General features: G+C 34.7%; 2 protein-coding genes across 3 annotated transcripts; both read right to left on the bottom strand.

The window, feature by feature from the left end:
* Positions 1-428: 428 nt before the first annotated feature.
* LOC140988603 (uncharacterized) lies at positions 429-1231 on the bottom strand. Its single transcript, XM_073457622.1, has one exon. The coding sequence runs from the start codon at positions 1140-1142 to the stop codon at positions 738-740; it is 405 nt and encodes a 134-aa protein (XP_073313723.1). The 5' UTR covers positions 1143-1231; the 3' UTR covers positions 429-737.
* Positions 1232-2804: 1573 nt separating this feature from the next.
* Positions 2805-14081, bottom strand: LOC140987271 (uncharacterized). 2 transcript variants are annotated; one of them, XM_073455718.1, is made up of 10 exons: positions 13742-14081; positions 11070-12708; positions 9129-10556; positions 8248-8573; positions 5824-7538; positions 4809-5208; positions 4537-4699; positions 3576-3679; positions 3364-3455; positions 2805-3233 (listed from the first exon to the last, which is right to left on the bottom strand). In XM_073455718.1, exons 1-10 carry the CDS (start codon positions 14002-14004, stop codon positions 3157-3159), a joined length of 6207 nt encoding a protein of 2068 aa, XP_073311819.1. In that variant the 5' UTR covers positions 14005-14081; the 3' UTR covers positions 2805-3156. The 2 variants fall into 2 exon arrangements, with proteins under 2 accessions (XP_073311819.1, XP_073311820.1); XM_073455719.1 differs by having other exon boundaries at positions 2806-3233; positions 11070-12721; positions 13742-13881.
* Positions 14082-19122: the final 5041 nt, after the last annotated feature.

Raw genomic sequence — 19122 nt, forward strand, 5'->3', positions numbered from 1 at the left:
AAATTAATGCTTTCAGTTTTTTCATGGATGACCCAAATAAGATATCTGTCTCACAAAATAAGACCCGTGAAACCGCCTCACGCAAATTTTTGCCATACAACATTAATATTTCAACATACTATAAATTAAATAAAAGCAAAATTTATTTAAATAGTGTGATCAGTAGTATATATACTTTAGTGAAATTTGAATAATTAGATCGAATGAATGTTGCTATTTCAATATTTATGCATATTTGTTATTAAGATTCAATCTTAACTCGTTCCATGAGAAGCTGATGCTTTATCTGTTAAAAAAAATAATCTGAAATTGTGAAATTAAAGACCAGCCTGAAAAAAAAAAAAGTTGGCAGGACTTTTAACTCAATTTTGACAACATGCGGAACTGCATAAAGGTAAACATAAAAATGAAAAAAAATGAGACAGATCAACCTAATTCATATTCACAATAAAAAGTAATACTCTTAACATAAAAAGTAATATTTTTTTTTGGATGATCCAAATAAGAAGTACAGTCTCACAACTACGATACGTGAGACCGTATTACAGAAATTTTTACCAAAAAAAAATCACTTACAGCAACAAAACTATATTAATAATTAATATTTACAAAGATCCATTCCACTATTATATGATATATATATGCTAACAAAATCTTTTAAAATTTGAAGAACTTCCAGCCACACTGAAGTTTGACTGAATTTACAGCCAAATAGCTATCCATAATTTTGAGGAACATCATATAAACCAACCATCAAGAAAAGTAGACTGATACCGCATCAGAACAAGCAACAGCACGATCACGGCCGCCACGCCCCACGGCGAGCTGCCACCTTCCGACGGCATCAAGTACGACCCCATCTGCTGCCTCTCCCAAGGAGACCTCCCGTAGAACCACCACCCCGGATTCTCAAAACTCGATAGCCACTTCACGGAAAACACAAGAACCAGTGGCACTGCCATCAGCACCCATCCCATGTTTTCTTCTGTGGATTCCACCACAGATTCGTAGGAAACGTACCATTGGAGACCGAGGAAGACGAAAATCAGGGCCAAGATAAGGAGAACTGGATATGGTAGTGGGTTTAGAGAGAAGGCATCTAAGATTGAAGAGGCCGTGCTCCTTCTTTGGTAATTATACATGAGTGCGAGTCTGAATTTGATCACAAATTGATATGTGTTTGTGGACTCATTCTATGGTAGCTGAGAAGGGTGGCCTAACTATTTATAGCACCCAACGGCCTACTTTTTTCAACGTAAAGAGAGTAAGTTATGATTTTTATATGAAATTAAAATAAATTTTTAGAATTTTAAAGTTATGATTTTCTTATGAAATTAAAATAAATTTGTACAATTTTATTTTTATATTTATATAATGTACATAAGAACATAAATTATATTAAATTAAAAAATAGTTAAAGAGAGTGGTAACTCTCTTGTGCAAGTATTTCACGGATATGTATTCATGAGATAAGTCAACTTGATCTATATTTATTATGAAAATTAACATTTTTCTCTCAAATCAATTTTGACACAAAAATTAATATTTTTATTCAAATAAGCACATATTACAAATTTTTTTCACAACATAACTAAAAAAATGTTTTTGTAGTGAATAAAACTAATACTTTTCACTTAAATCAGTATATAATACACAATATTTATTCATAATATAACTAAAAAAAACAATGATATTTTTAAAGTGGAAAATATTACTTTGGACATAAAATGTTATACTTTTCATGTATTGGTTCATCGAAGATCTGTTTCACAAATTTAACCCGTGACACTGTCTCATAGGAGTTGAGTTTTTGTGAAATAGACAGGAGACAAACTTTTTACTCTAGTTGAATTAACTCAATAATAACCATGCAAACTATATAGTTATATGAAAGGTGAACTACGGTAAAATATAATTTAATTTTTTATTTTTTTAAAAAAAAGTTCAATCAGTTTGCATTTACTATAGTATCGACATTACATTGAACAAACTATTATATACGTATATGTATATGATTTTACTATAATACACACACACACACACACACACACGCAAGTGAATTTTATGCTATTTTTTTGTAGATTTTATAAATAGAAAGAAATTCATCAGAATGACAGAACGTAAAATGCCCCACAGCTCCGTGGAATTCCCCAGAATGTTGCCGTTTGTCATTGGATTGAGTTTACTTTACCCAATTTCTAAAATCATCTGCCAAGAAAAACTTGCCTCATTCCCGGACCTACTCAAATGTGATGATTCATCCTTTTTTTTTAATTCATAAAAGGGTTATTAAGGATATCATTATATATTTAAGATTTTGACGAATATAAAAAAAAATAATATAAACAGACATCATATCAAGCCAATGGTGGTTAAAAATCATCGACCCCATCAGATTATTGGGCCTACTTCACTTCCACCATTCAAGTGATCATTGGTGCCATTTGTTAAGAACAAGTTTGATGGCCTATTCATTATGCTTAGAGCCGCACATTTGTTGCTTCTTTTGCTGATTAAAACCCCCATAATTTTAGTGGCCAAGCTTTATGTTGCATAAAAATCTGACCCCAAATTCAAAAAATTAGACTATCACCTAGAGAGCTCCAATTAGTCAAACATTTCACTATCAATTTGTATAATCTATGTTGGTCCACGGCTTCTTTAAATGTATCTATGTTGAGTTAATTCTAAGTTGCAGGCCCAGCCTAAAAGTAAAACAGCAAGTTAAGGGAAGGTCTGATCTCTTTAAAACACGAGTAGATTTTAACAATTGTAAATTTTCACTTATATTGAACAATCGTAAATTTCACTTGAATTATGAAGTTGAGATGGGTTTTATACCCATCAAGAAATTGACACTATTTTGCGTAACATGTGTTACAACTCACAATAATATCATAAAAAGTTTCTACTTTCCACTCTTCGAGAGAAGGAGAAGAAACTACTGTACGTCATATTTAAATTTCTCTCTCACCTCCAACAATATGCCGGCAAATTTGAAAAGGATAGCGTGATATTTACCTTATACTAAGATTCCATGAAGCTCTGGTTGGTATTGGCATGGTTTTCCCACATGCTCGAAGAATCACCAATTCACATCTCGTTTGAGTAAATGAAAAGGTCCATGTTTATAAAAGATCCGAAGAGAAGGTGAAATCAAACTTTCCCTTGGAATTGGAAATTAAGTTTGTAATCATGTTGTAAGGCTGCCAGTGTGTTTCTGCAAGGTCCCTCTGTAAAAAAAAAAAAAAAAAAGACAGCAATGTTCAGGCATATGCATCACTAAATTCTTGCTTTTATTTTGTGTTGCGAAGCACTAAGCTCGTGTTTAAATATGAAATTTAATTCAACAGAAATGTTCACCTTCAAAATTGGTATGAAGAAGTTGAAGATCCTCCACCGAGCAGGAGTCCACTAAAGCATAGATGCCAGGTTTCAATGCTTCATCAACTTCCCTGAAAAGATGGAAAAACAAGCTTCATTTATTGCAAGCGACCATATGTGGATGTGAATGGCAGAAATGGAACCATTGCAGTTAAGGTATAGCAAACTGAAGATGCAGATTAGAAAAGCACCTTCTTATGCCTCTTTTAGCTGGTCCATTTCCACAATAAACCCATATGTAGCGGGACAAAAACTTAAATGCATGTAGCCCAAATACTTCCTTCTCCTGTCGTACCTGTAGTATACAGCAGATGAGTAAATTCACCGCAATAAAACACATAAACAGCAGGCTGGAGATATGTCTACATATACAACAGGAGATACAGCTAATGTGCCCGTGACATTTTTTGGCCCAGCCATACAAAATATAACTTAAACTCGGACCCTATTAAATGTCCCACCATTCTAACAAGGTGTTTAATGTTTCAAGAAAGGCTGTCCATTCTCTCGACTCTTGGAAAGATTCTAAATTTCGTAAAAAATAATTTTTTTGACATTTACTCAAATAGGCGTATATTACAAAATATTTTTCCATAACATAATTAACAAAAAATGATATTTTTGCTGTGAAAAATAATATTTTAAACATAAAATATCAAATATTTTTCACTCAAATCAGCATATATTAAATAATATTTTTTCATAACATAACTTACAAACAATGATAATCTACGTTGAAAAATAATATTTTGGACATAAAAAATCATACTTTGGAAATATTCTAAATTTATAAGCCAGAAGATTGAAAAACGCTAGAAAATAAGAAAATTCTCAGCCAAAAACCTTTCCACCCACCATGCAGTTGTTTTTGGCACTACGTAAATCAGTATCACTTCTCAAATGACTAACTTAAACGTTAGCTGCGGATGGACCGACTCTAACAGCGATAACAAGCAAAGAAAGATCACACGCACATTAGGGTCATTTAGAAAGCCAAAGTTGGTGTCAACATGCATCACTCACAATGATGCTATGCAATTACAAGTCAAATAATCAACAGAATTTCATAGTAGGGAACCACTACACCAATGAACACAGATAATAACTAGCAAAGAATGCTGCCAGACTGCGAGATGTATTGATAAAACAAACCTCTTCATACACTCTCCGTAGGCTACTGGCACATTCTACTGCCTTGCTTACTTCCCACGCGTAACTGACTCTTTCAACAACTGGATCAGTATTCACTATCTCCAAGCTATGAAGAAGAACACTAACTGAATCTTCAAGAAGAGATATGAACTGCCGGGTCTCACTATCAATGAAGAGGAAAGGGATTAAGATTAATAAAGACGTGTTGTGGTGTGTGTGTTTCAGAAAGTTAGTACAGGGGGATGAAAAGGGTTCAGAAACAAGGAGAATACTTTTTGTGATGCTTAAGAGTGGTGCACAACAGACGACAACATGCAGAATATAGCTCTGTTGAAAAATTTTGGTCAGCATTACTTTTGGTTCCAGATGCAGTTCTAACCGGAGCTTCAGAGATCTGAAGACTGAGAAAATATTGAAAGAGTGGCGCAGGCACACGCAGGGACTGTGCAATATGGTAAGCCTCTACTCGGAAGAAGGAGGGTTTTCCAAAAATTTTTGTCAGTACTTCAACACACATGAGAACAACTGATCCAGGATCAGGACCCCCACAAGTCTTGATGGAATCAACACATCCACGAAAGATACTCAGGGCCTGCAAATGCAATATGACATTGAAAAGACATGCAACAAAGCTCTGGATGTGTCTTTTGATCATACTCAAACGTCTATGTCCTGCAAACCACAGAAACAGAAAACGGAACATCAATAAAATGATACACCAAGTACACAACACAAAATCCAATGGCTGGTTGAGTGAACTTGTTTTAAATCCATCGAGCCTCCCAACATAGGTATGAATAGATAGAGAAGCCAGTAGAGAGGGTGGGTCAAGCGTGACTGTTGATACAGAATATAAGACAGCATGACTAGAAGTACCACACCAGAACAAAGAGTTGGCGGAAAAGCTATTTGGGGTAAAATTGGCAGCATGATTTTTTGTTCTCAAACTTTATCCAAGTTATTGTCACCCACCCACCCCCCATCCACCATTAAGCCTTTCATCTACCAATCACATCAACCTTAACAGATGGATAGTAAGGTCATTTCTTAGGAAGTAGTAAATCGAAGTAGAAAAGTAAACTGATTGCAGGAATACAGCACATAAGGAAATCAAGGCCAAATGATCATTTTCAATAAACCGTCCATCCCTTAAATGATGGTGAAAAATGATGCTTATAACAAACCAATTGCATATAAACAATATGCAATAGCAATGACAGCTCAAATAATTAAAACATTGCACCATAAACAAGATGCAATAACAGCCGTACTGATTTTCAGAATTACCTGTTACAAATTCGAGAATCAAATACAAGCAATCAACTCCTGCTGCCAAATCAGCGGAAATCTCTCCTCCATCGGAACTTCCACAACGTATTTCATAATTTGTCATCAAGCCTTCCTGCACCCCAACTAAAGCTCTCTCTACAGCCTGAATGGCTGATAGTAAGTGCAACTCAGATGATTTCCTGATATATGATGTAAATGATATCCTCAGCCTTGCCTTAAGCTCGATCAGTTTACTTGTTTCCTGATAAAGATAAGATTCCACAGTACTAGACAGCATTTTGTCATGCAATCCTCTCTCCTGAGATGTTAATGTTGCTTCCTTTCCCTGTAAAGAAATGCATTTTCCAATTGCCATAATGTGTAAGCCAACCAGCTTGACATACAAACCTCTGGACAATGAAGGATCAAATTGCGAAAAGTAACTGCCCAACTCTTCAAGAAACTTGACAACACCAAGTAACCAAACAAAGGCGAATTGATTGGTCATTTCATAATTGCTTGAGAATTCCAAGAGTACATGTTGAGAAATGTTTACTACAATAGGAACCCAGCCCCAAGATATTGAATTAAGGTTGATCTGCAAATTCAATCTCAAAACAGCTGAACAAGCAATAAAAAGTTGTTGGAGAAAGAAACCCACATCAGCATTTTCACCCCTCAAAAGCTCCAACAATAAATTCTTCTTCACACAATTTTTCTCAAGTTGAACCTCAGTCAACAAAGCTTCAAGCTTAGGGATTGCTGGGTGGGGCGCTCTCTTCAAATTACACTCCACAATATCACTCTTTATATCAGATGATATCATTTTTTCATTAGGGTGCATCACTCCCTCACCTGAAGCATCAGTGGAATAATCATAGCCACCAGTTGAGGACTCTCTAGTTCCCAATACATTATTGTCGCATATTGGCATATTGAGAACTGTATCTTCCTCAAGCAAAACAGCTTTTAAGCAAAAAATTATGAAATTGACACACGTATGAACCCATGAATCAATTTTGGTCATCAGGTCAGCATTATGACGAGAAAGCTTTATTCTGAGATCACAATTGACTGCATTTATGTCAACTAATGCGGAAGCCAATCCCCAAAAAAGTCCCTGAAAACAAGCCATTATAGCTGATAATTTATTTAGCTCCTGAAATCCAGCTAAACGTTCTAATTTCTTGTCTACACATGTATCCACAAAATTGTCCAGTGAGTTTTTTAGAAATTCTTCCAATATTTTAGCTACATGGATGACACTTTTCCCCGCAACCAAATTCTCATGGTGATTCACTACATCGGTGCACTCTGATAGATCAGACTCCTTGGTGTTCAACTTCAATTCTTTTCTCTTTCGATGAAGCTTCTTCGAGGATATGCAGGAGTTAAATGCACGTGCGAATTTATCCCTACTTACTATTAGCAGTGCATTAGATGTATGATCCATCAGGGAACAACTAGGAAATTGCATTTCAAAGGAAGTATCTTCTGGAAATGCACATCGAAATCCAATAACCACAAACAATGATTTTGGAAGCCAGGATAGAGGAAATGAGTATTCAGGAAGTTTGGAGGGGAGTTCAGGTTGTCTATTGATGTTTTCTTTGTAAGAAGCTGCCGTTAAATTTTTGAGAACCCTTCGACATAATACAAATAATCTGAAGATCTCGGGAGTACTCTGCATATTCAATGCACCATGCCACCGTAACAAGCTGCCAACCAGGAGCCTGTATTGCAAGGTTACTAATTATTCCGTCAATGTTGGAGGAAAAGATGAGAATAATTGACAGAAAACGTCAAATAAAGGCATTATTTAGGTTCAAATTCATAGTATCGAGGGTAATTTCCAAGTGTACAAGTAGATAGAGCATATCCTAAAAGTCGGGTGGCCATTTCTTTTATCTTATCAAATAATTCATTAGTAACAGTCACATGTATTTTCTTTTACTATATCAGCCCTTGTGCGCAGGCGCAGACACTCACCATTCACCCATCAACAAAAAAAAGAGTAAAGGCACCAATTCTAAATAGGTGCAAAATAAGATACAACCTTTGTTCAGAAGCTGCTACCTGAAAACAATCCCAGCCATGTCAGAAAATTGCCAGTTTTGAATTGTGCTGTGTACAAATCACAATGTTAAATTGATGCATAGAGGGCTCTAATAAAATTAAAAACCTACATACTTTTATTTAGTATTGACTCCTAATTTTTACTCCAGACATGTAGCAATCAAGAACAGTGAATCTCCCCTCCTTTTGAGGTTGACTATTTCCAGAAGTAGCAGATAACTCCACACAAGAAAACATCACATGTACCATATCTTTCGATTCCAACAACAGAGAAACCATCTCGAATGATGAACACAGTATCAATTACAAGGGATTGCAAATGTAAATCAGTTAGAATACGTAAGGAAATTAAAAGTCAAAATATACCTCTCGAGGTTGAGGATACAGGTGATATACAATGATGATGATCTCAATCTGAAATAGTCTTCAGGCATCCACATCAAAAGGGTAAGCAAAGACTGACATTTAGAAAAGTTGACATTAAAATGTTCACTGCAAGATTCATCTGGAACTGTGCTGGATTTTGTTAGTGGAAAATAACCAATTCCTTCATTAGATAAATTCCCAAACGCAGAAATAACCTCATCCCAATCAGGTGATTCACTCAGATCAACTTCAGGTGTAACAGATAAGAATAATGCTGACTTCTGCAAAATTCTGCAAAACCTTGATGCCATGTACCTGCAAACAAACTACGATGGCAAACAGTTAGGAAATAACATGGTTAGAGGAAAACACCCACAAGTTGCGAAGAGGTAATAAAGGAAAATGGAAGCAAATAAGATGCATGTAAGTAGCAGTCTGCACAAATGTCCTCGCAATATCAGTGAGAATTTTTCAGGAAGCACAATAATCCTAGAAGAGCCTATTTTCCATGTCTTAAGTCATTTATATTCTATGGATATGCTACAGTCCCTCTTTCAAAGCCACGTCACGATTTTGAATTTCATTAATGCTAAAAGACTTCCCAGTAGGTTAGAGACAAAGTACAAGAACATGTTATTGAAGAAGGCAGCTTCCTAAAATAATTTATTCAGCTAATCTGCTTCAGTGACCTATAATAAATATATGGTTCATCTCGTAAGAAGTTTTTCTCGGTCCACAACTGGATGAATACAAAATTTTCAACTAGATGTCTGTAGTCTGTAAAAGGTCTAACAATTAAGAGAGTGTGCATAGAGGAAAATAATTTAGAAAGGACAGGAGAGAAAAAAAAATTGCTGACATTCTCCTAGATATTACCATACCATTTGTTCATATGTGATGGTGTTTCTCAGAAACTCCAGTGCAATTTGATGCGCACTGACTTTCTTCATGCAGCCAGGCTTGCCGATATTATGAAGTCTAGAGAGATCAACAGCATTTCTTACATCGAAAATGGAAGCCTTGATCAGAAGGGAGATAAAATTCTTCAATTCCTTCCTGGTGGCATGAGAGTACCATATATCAACATTTTGGCAGATTATCCACCACAATGCACATGGCAACGATTTTTCATTAATGAAACCTACAGAAAAATTCAGACCATTATTGCTCAGACATTGGATGAATTTGTCATCAATTCCAGCATCAACTGAGGAAGTAGATATCAAGTCCTTAGACACTGACGAAAGAAATTCCATCACGAATTTTGTCAGGTCTGCAGCTTCTTCCTTCATTTCTGAGACGTGCCTTGTCCATTTCCGAATTCTCTTAGGAAATGAAGATAGACCAGCCTCATCTTTCAACTTTGGCTGATTACAAGTTTGATTCCAGTGAAGCACATATTCAGAAGACGCTATCAACTTATTCAGATCAACAAGTCTCATAGTAGCCATGGCATTTAATATATAGACCAAAGGTGGGCAAAGCACTGCAGAATTTTGAATACAAATGCTCGAGAAAGAACGTATAACATCAAGGAAAGAACCTGAAGGTTGGAGGATCAAAGGAAAAAAGCCTTTGTCAGCCAAGCCAGGCAACTCTAACCAATCCCTGGCAGAGTGCAGGGTAAATGAATCACCTATTAGTCTAGACATCTTTTTTGATGTAGCAGGAGGTATCAGGCTGATCACTTGCCGAAATAAGCTTCTGCAGGACAACAACAAACGACACAAGAACACCAGAATCCAGCACGTGGACACATTCTTACACTCAGTGCTATTACGTAAAGCTCTTCCATCAACAACAATGGAGAAATTCTTGATAGTATAAGACTGTAGAGGAACCACATTACTCAGACTAGAACTTATCATTTCTATCAAATTCTTAACAGAAACACCGACGAGATAACTATTCCCAGAATTGATAGTTATCGAGTCCAAAATGATCACGTACACCTCAGACAAGGCCTTGCCTAAGATTTCAGCTCGCAAATCGAAGTGCTCGGAGTTAAAACACAGCAGTTTTGGTTTAGAAATTTCATCTGCACCAGCCAACTGATGCTCAAACTTCATCCACTCTACTGATTCCATAATATCAGAACTTAACTGGTGAATGCATTCGGCAGTTTGCCCTTCTGGTATAGTTTTAATAGCATTACTGAAGGAGAGCCTAAATTCTAACGAGCATAAAAGCATGTTTATCGCATTCGAATAGGAAGACCAATGGTGCAATGGAGTCCATGATTCATCATCCCCAAAAAATGATATAGACCGCCTCACTGCTTTACAAAGCGCAAATATAGAAGAATTCACCTACAATAGCACAATATATTAGTACAGAAATTAAAATACAAAGTCCAGCATCAAAACAATCCCCCCCCCTCTCCCCGTAAAAAAAAAAAGCAAAATTTGAATGCAGAATATCAAGAAAGAGACCATACGTTTCATACTTCCTTTTCATGTTAAGAAAATCAAGTATTACCTTTAAAAGAAAACCAAGTCAGAGAAATACAGTTGAAATCATAGCTATCGGACTAAATGATAAGACGTCTGTTTCTCGAAAAGGCAAAAGGCAATGAATGCATCATCTACTCCTAAACATGTTTTAATTGTAGAACATTCCGGAATTAAGAAACACACACTTCAAATCAAAAGAAAGCATGCAACTAAAATACGGCTTATATCTCGATTTTGTAAGGCAGTACACTTTAATAATTTCCATAACTTTCTATGATTACGTGAATTTATAGGAGAATAAAACAGGAGGTTCTTGCACCAAAATCAAATTGTGAGTGACCAAAGTTTTATATGTGAAAATTTTCAAACCTGCCGAAGTTCGCTATACAGATCAATTAGTCTGCATCCCAGAGTCAATATCTCAAAGGACAGAACAGGTTGATCAAAAACATCCGTTGATCGATAGCTGCAGTTCATAGAGGTCAAAACCAAAGTCCATAATTTCTCTATATCATCTCCAACAACCTCATACTCAATATTTAATAAATGATGTGTGGTGATAATAAGCTCCTTTCTTGCAGAAACCAATAATTCTCTAAGTGATATCTCATCTGAGCCATAACATGATAGCTTTGGGTGAGTGATTTTGGCAAATAACAACATGACCACGTCATATATTACCTTCAGAAATTTCCTGGAAGCCCCATCAGAGGTATCCTCTAATCTGAGGTATACCTTCTCAGTAAAGACGCTGTCTAGCAACATACTGATGGATCTTAGTGTGTTGGAACTATTCAATAATACAGATACTTCTTCAACATCAGATTGAAGAAATGTATTTACATTTGCCAATAAATATTCCATGATCTGAGCAAAAAAATTAAAAACGCAATTCCACAGTTCTGCATTCATGACATGGCACTCATAATTCTCTTTCGTAATTACTATTCTGCTCTGAGAAATGTCACTTGGAACTCGACCAGTAGATCTGACATCAGATTGCCTAAAAACTCCTACACTGAATGAAGCTCCTTTATGCTTTGCAATGCAGCTAACAAACAAACGAAGCAGCTGTCCTAGACCAATTAGTGCAGACTTATTCGTCTCCACCATTGTTTCCACTTTATTGAATAGATGTCTATGATAACTTTTATTGACCAATATATCCTCCCCAAGTGTAACATCAGAAGCATTTATGTATCTAACAATACTTTGTAAGCTGAGAAATCCATCAATATGAGTGGGGTGGAATATCCCATGGGCTAAAACATCTTTAATCAATTTAGATAAATTATTTTTCCATTCAATATTATTTCCACAAGGATCACAATGCAGTACATGTAACAAGTGCAGTAAAGGTTCAAAAAGCTTATCAATGAAATCGCGGAAACCATTTTTACGCGTTGGATGGACCCTCAAAAATTTGGCAAATGGCTCCAGCAAACAATATGATAATTGCAAGACGAAATTTCCCAGCTTGCTGCCATCAAGTTGGCCCTGGACAATTTTCAAGATGACTTCAAGTAATTCATCAATGACAAGTATCCACGAGTCTAAATTTTCATTTGCAACTCCGCCATGGAATGAGAAGATAAACTTCGTACAGCCGAGAACAACATCATAAAACTCCAGTTGCTCATCAGAAAGTGTTCCAGCACGGCAAGAGGAAACATCATTTACATAAGATGATGCATCCATTGTAATGCAACGAACTACCCGTAAAAAATCCTTTGAACAGGTCAATGAAATATGAAGGTCTTTTGACTGCTCCAAGCAGAAATGTAAAATTTTCCAGCATCTAAAATCCAAATATGACCCGGAAGTATTAAACTTACATTTGTTTTCTTCATGCCTTATTTTCTTTTCAGAAGCAATTAATACTGAATGAACCCAGTTATGCAGGTAAACTAATGTCCTCGCAGTGTTCATCACCTGCGAACACCGACTAGTATCATACATTTCCTCGACACTGCTTGTTTTTGCATAATCAAATGCTAAACCAACCTTCCTGCATTGTATTTCTGTTTTTCATCAAAAACTTACCATATATCCAGCAAACAGCTAATTTCCAAAACACTAAAAAAGAGCCCTATAATAGAAATAAGTTTGAGGCAAAAATACAATATCATTTTCTTTAAAAAATAATGATTAGAAAGGTAGATTGTGTAAAAGCATAAACCGAAAAAAGTGCAATATTTGTTTTATTTTCCAGAGACTATTTCTCATCCTCCAAAATAAAAAAAATACTATCATTTATATTTATTCTTTTTCTTCAAAACAAATTTTACCTCTTTTTCACATCAGTCGTCACAAAACATACATATATTTTTCTCCACCAATTATCAAAAATACTGTATCATCATATCATATTATAAACCAAATTATATTGTTTTGAAAATTATTAAATAAGTTTATCCAACCATTCCTGACATGATTTGACAGCCAATTAACAAAGTACGTTACCCAAAACAAAACAAAACAAAACAAAACCTACATTTTGTTTTCCCAAAACATCTTCCCATAAACAATCCTTAAAATTCTTACCCCAAAACTCCCGAAATAAAACCAAACATTGCAATTATTTCCCTCGTTAAAATTTCAGCAGGGACAATTAATAAAAGTTTTATAAAGAATTAGGAATATAAGTCTATCATAAAGCAAACTATCCACACTAAGAAACTAGTTGCCTGTAGTTTTTTCACTGATATGCGTTTCTGGTAAAGATAAAATCATGCCCAAATGATAAATACAAACTATATTTCATCACTTCCGGAGTGCCAAGATTGGCAGTAGGCACCATTGAAGGTATAAGCATCTCAGGGTATGATCGACTAATAGCAATTCCTAACGCTCTTCACACTGCTAGTTGGAACACCGTGCAGTATAACATGAATAAAGACACAATTCTGGTAAAGCTGAAGTTTTTATATTCATAATTTTCAAAAGTGATAAAATTTAATAGAAATTTGTAATTTTACAATTACACAAGCATTGAGAAGCGACACAAACAACAAAAACCCAGTTAACCCAAAAAAGGGTACCTTAAAAGGTCGATATTTTTGTCCTGGAGCGACAAAATTAGCTGCAAATTCCTCCATGGAGAACCTTCTTTGAGGTAGATGCTTCCTTCGTCATTTTCCTCCACTCTTTGACAGGAAAAACGACGTTTTGAAGGTTCTCCGCGGAGATGGCGCTCTTCTTGTTCTGCTTCGACATTGTCCGCGATAAATTTCTTCCTTTTCCTGATTTTCTTCTTCTCTATATAGTGTTTTTGGGGTTCGGAATTCATGTCTTCTACCTCCATCGTTGGTTGCTGATTTTGCTTATACAGAGGTTGTGGAGGGAATAATTGGGGTTTAGGGTTTTAGCTTCAATTCTTCATAGCATTTATTACACAAATATTCTTACAACACTGCCAAACACATCAATTTTTTTGGCACATATATTCAAAATATTATTATTTGTGTCAAAATTACATAAATTTTTTTGTGAAACAGTCTCAAAATCAATTTTGTGAGACGAATTTCTATTTAAGTCATCCATAAAGAAATATTAGTTTTTACGCAAAATGTATAAATTTTATTGTAAATATGAATAAGGTTGATCCGTCTCATGAATAAAGATATGTGAGACCGTCTCACAAAAAACATATTTTCAAAAAATATTTCTTTTCTTTATAAATATGATACGAATCAACATGTATCATAAATATAAATCTTTTAAACTGTCTTACAATGTGAATTACTTTATTTATTATTAGTTAATTTATTCAATGCTTATATTATTTGTTACTTTATTTATTATTAGTGAATTTACTCAATGACATATTATTAGTTTTGTCAATTATTTATATCTTCATAAAATTAAACCTACTTAATTAAAGATCCTAAATATTATATTTTAATATGATTATTCAAGTAATATATTTTTTATAATACGATTAAAATTGTATATTTAACCAAAAATTATTATCCAACTTTATATACGACCTGCTGAAAAAAAATATAAAACTTACATGTTTAGTTTTTAAAGTTTTGAAGATGTGCATGATTTGAGCCATTCACTCGTAGTTTCACATTGATTTTAATATAAATGGATTCATTTAACTCCACAAACAAACAAAAAAAAGGTGAAATTGTAAAATTCATCTAAAGTTATTTGGACTGTTTTGGAATTTTTTCTATCTTTTTAACCCATTGGAAACTTTATTGAATCATAAAAAAAATAAAAAAATCTTTTCACATTGACCAGAAAACTCAACTCTAATAGAGGATATTGTTAGTATATGTTAGTGATTAGTTAATGTCTAGAAGAGTCACATATTTGCTTTAACATTTTTGGACTCCTATATAATGGTGCTTGTACAAACATTCCACAATTCAATTCAATTCAATTCAATATATGGAGATTTATCACAGCTGATTTTGCACTCAATCGGTTGAGGTCGTTGAGTGTTTCCTTTTTGTCCTCTACAATTGGTTGATTTCCAGCTACAATTCGATAGATTCATGGCAAACAACAATAATTTCAATGATCCAATATTTCTGCATCCTTCGGATACTCCATGTATGACCATTGTTAGTTAACAATTGATAGGATATAAGAACCGGATTTTTCCCACCTTGTAATCAAATAATTGTAAGGAAAATTTTAGCATAAGATCTTGTTGTGTATTAAAATAAGATTTACATATTGGAAAATATTTTATATGGAAAATATGGAGATACTCTTGAATAGACAATATTAAGTTATTAAATTATGCTTAAGCATGCAATTTTCGAAATTAGGAAGGAAATTTTTGCAAGGTTTGAATATCATACAAATTAAAAAAATTAAGGCATGAATATTGCTAGAAATTTTCGAAATCCTACTAGATTACATGCGTATGATTGAGATGGATAGATACAAGGTAAGTTGGGATCAAATCATCAGACTTGAGCACAAAAATCCTTACTCATGGCCACCTAAATTTCGAATCAGTCAAGAGCAATGGATTAGGGAATAAATCTCACAATTTAGGTAGATGAATTTTCGAAAATTGGCAAGGATATTGGAGTCAAATATTGAGAGATTTGGAGAAAATTTTGGTATGATTTGAGTACCAAGTTTAGATCCACCATCTTCTCCTATAAATAGTCCATCAACCTCTAGCATTCCCTACCCCAAATTTTCGAAAATCCCTTGCTGAAAGTATCGAAATTCAGCAGCTCCCCTAGCAAAAACTCTGCCCGAAATCGTCCTGAAGTTAGCCTAAAAATCGAAGCCGAAGCGCCGTCCGAGCAAGAGCAAGAAGCGACCCAATTTCTGAATCCAAGCATCCACGTTTTTTAGCATTCAATACTGTAAGTGGGCTGTTTTTAAAATTTTAAAATTCGGATTTATGCATGTGTTCGGTTTTTGAAAAATAGTCGAGTACAATTCTTCTTCTACTCTTTCTTGTATTGTCATACGGTTTTTAAAGAACTGTGAGGAGTCGACTGTATATGGGTGGGAATCCCAAGCATGACATACCCTTACGCGGTGGGAGACATAACCGCTATACGGCCTCGCCCCTTAGAGACTGACGTCAGTAAACCATAGAAAGTAGATAAATCTCAGTGCTTGGTAAAAGTTATGCATGTGTTATGAATCATGAACGCAAGTCATTTTTTTTTCTCGAAATTTATGCATGTTGTTTTATTGTGCTCGATATGCCCACACTTATTGAGTATTCCCAAATATTCACCCCTCTTACAACCCTTCCCAGATAAGCTCGAAGAAGAACTTGAGGAGGAAGAGTCCGAAGAGTTCTGGGGATGGTGAATTTTCAAGAGTTTAGATTAAGTTTAAGTTATTACTATTCAGTTTTACGTTTTCGCATTTAAACTCTGTTATTTCTCGGATTTCGGTATTGTAAAGACAATTGTTATTTCATTTGAGATTATGATATATAAAATGGTTTCGGTTTACAATGTGCTACAAAAGCTTGTTGTTTCGATTGTGTGATTGTTAAACGTCGGTGTCAACCCTGAGTTTCGGGGCGTGACATAGGAGTTGAGAATTATGGCGTTGGGAGCCGTGCCATGTTAATTACCCTTCGTGCTTACAATAAGATAGCATTTATTGATGGAACGTATAAGTGTCCGGCTGTAGGAAATGTAATTTTGAATAATTGAGAAATATGTAATGCATTGGTGTTGTCTTGGATCATGGACTCTGTTTTGAAAGACATATTTGGTGGAATTGTATATTCTAGCTATGCTTCCGAGGTTTGGTCAGATTTGAAGGATCGGGTTGATAAAGTAAATAGCTCGACAATTTTTTCACTTCACCGAGAGCTTGGGAGATTAACTCAAAGAAACAACAATTCCTGTATACTTTTGTAAGTTGAAATAGTTGTGAGATGAGTATAGTTCTTTGGTAACCTTATTGTCATGTGAATGACGGCCTATATAAATGAAGAGTTGAAGAATGCTAGGAGACAATCACTTACTTTTGCACTCTACGACATACAAGCTTTTCAACCGCTACATTGCCAAATCACTGAGCTTGCATATCAGAAGATATTGAGCGCACTTAAAGTTACATTCTTTATCGCTCATTCAAGCACGCACTCATCAAAAATCAGTCTGATCAATCAATTATCAACCTAGAGCTACTCAAGAATAATGTTTCTTTATATCAGTAACCGTTGGGTTATTTGATTTACTAAGTGGTCTGGTGAACCGAGGGTTCTTAAATATCCAGAAGTGTAAAGTGATTACTAAGAGTTCCAATACAAGTAGTGTGATAAGTCCTAAATAGAATGAGCTGTTTCAATAGTTTGTAAAGCCAAAGTCTTTTAGTGGAATCTTTACTGAAAAGAAAGAAGGGGTGACGTAGGAGTTTTATCTCCGAACATCCATAAAATCATGTGTCTTTACTTTCTGCAATCCTTACAATTTGAACCGTTTCTTGTTAACAAGCTAGCCAACCGGTTGTAGTTATCAATAGAAATTATGAACTGTTTTCTGCATTTTTCAAGTGGTTCATATTTATAACCGTTTGAGAAAAGTTTCAACCGCCTAAAAACGATTGTAAACAAATTTAAAAACGTCAATTTCTTGAAGAGTTTATTCACATCCTCCTCTAAACTCTTTCCCGATCCTAACAAAAACCTTCTATGATAACACTTGTTAGGAACAACAGAGGTGTTTCGAGGGGAGAATTAATAAACACCTCGCAAAATTTTACTTCTTCTTGGAGCTAAATGAATCTCAACTGGTGTTAATAGACAAGATCAAATCTCGCTCTTCGAGGTTCAACAGACAACTTGAATAATCAGTTGGAAAAATTCCAGCCGAATTTAGTGATACAAATATTTATCAAAATCAATAGGCTGAATTCAGTGAACAACTATGAAATGAAAGTGCATTCGAAAATAAATGACACAAGATATTGTTTATGGAAGTTCGGAAGACAAGTTTTTCTACATCTTCTTTTCTTCTGTTTCTAGAATGATTTCATTAAAATACTTTGATAATTACAAATATTGCGACTACCCACTTCAGTAGGACTTACCACAGTCTAACTGGAACTATTAGTATCAACTTTTACACAACTTAAATGAATCTAAAAAGAAAGACTATTTCTGATAGTTACAAATTCACACTTGAAATAATAAATATTTGATACACTTGAGAGTAAAAAACTCAACACAGATGATCTTCAAATTAGATTACATAGAACTTTATGCGATTGCTTGTAAATATCAGCATAGCTTGAATTTTCTCTAAAATCTCATATAATAAATGCAGTTGATCGTAGAGTGTAGATCATTTTTTGAATCTTGTGAAGACTTTTTATACAGAGATTCCTACAATTAGATTTAAAAGACTATAATTTGATTGTACTTAGACCATTACAAAAATAATATTGAAAAAATGCCACATATCATTTGTTTTTTTACCTAAAATATTATAGAGCAATAAATTCCTGGCAAAAACTTGTGTGAGACGGTCTCACGGGTAGTATTTGTGAGACGGGTCTCTTATTTGGGTCATCCATGAAAAAGTATTACTTTTTATGCTAAGAGTATTACTTTTTATTGTGAATATGGGTAGGGTTGACCCGTCTCACAGATTAAGATCCGTGAGACGGTCTCACATGAGACACACTCTAAATTCCTGGAGTCAATGACATTAAACCACCACAATGTTTTTTTTCTTTATTCCCAAGATATTCTATGATGATCGGATTTTCAATTTATTGTTTTTCACCGATTAAGGAGCATATAAAAGGCTACCCGACATTACAATTCGGTGGAGATTAGATTAATTAGTAAAGTCTTCTTTTATTTGAATTCAATAGACCCATAAAAACTAAGAAGAGGTATTCTGTAATATGTGCGAAGGATCTCCTGAAATATAGTTTGCTGAATGACAAAAACTTGTGTGAGATAGAT

The sequence above is a fragment of the Primulina huaijiensis genome, chromosome 11 (assembly GCF_012295235.1).
Source record: "Primulina huaijiensis isolate GDHJ02 chromosome 11, ASM1229523v2, whole genome shotgun sequence".
Taxonomy (NCBI): Eukaryota; Viridiplantae; Streptophyta; class Magnoliopsida; order Lamiales; family Gesneriaceae; genus Primulina; species Primulina huaijiensis.

Excerpts from the sequence above, each read along its gene's own strand:
- LOC140988603 (XM_073457622.1), bottom strand. The coding sequence starts at position 1,142 with ATGTATAATTACCAAAGAAGGAGCACGGCCTCTTCAATCTTAGATGCC.
- LOC140987271 (XM_073455718.1), bottom strand. The coding sequence starts at position 14,004 with ATGGAGGTAGAAGACATGAATTCCGAACCCCAAAAACACTATATAGAG. Across the intron at positions 7,539-8,247 it reads TGTATCCTCAACCTCGAGAG|GCTCCTGGTTGGCAGCTTGT; the intron begins GTATATTTTGAC and ends CTTGCAATACAG. Across the intron at positions 3,234-3,363 it reads TCTTCATACCAATTTTGAAG|AGGGACCTTGCAGAAACACA; the intron begins GTGAACATTTCT and ends TTTTTTTTACAG.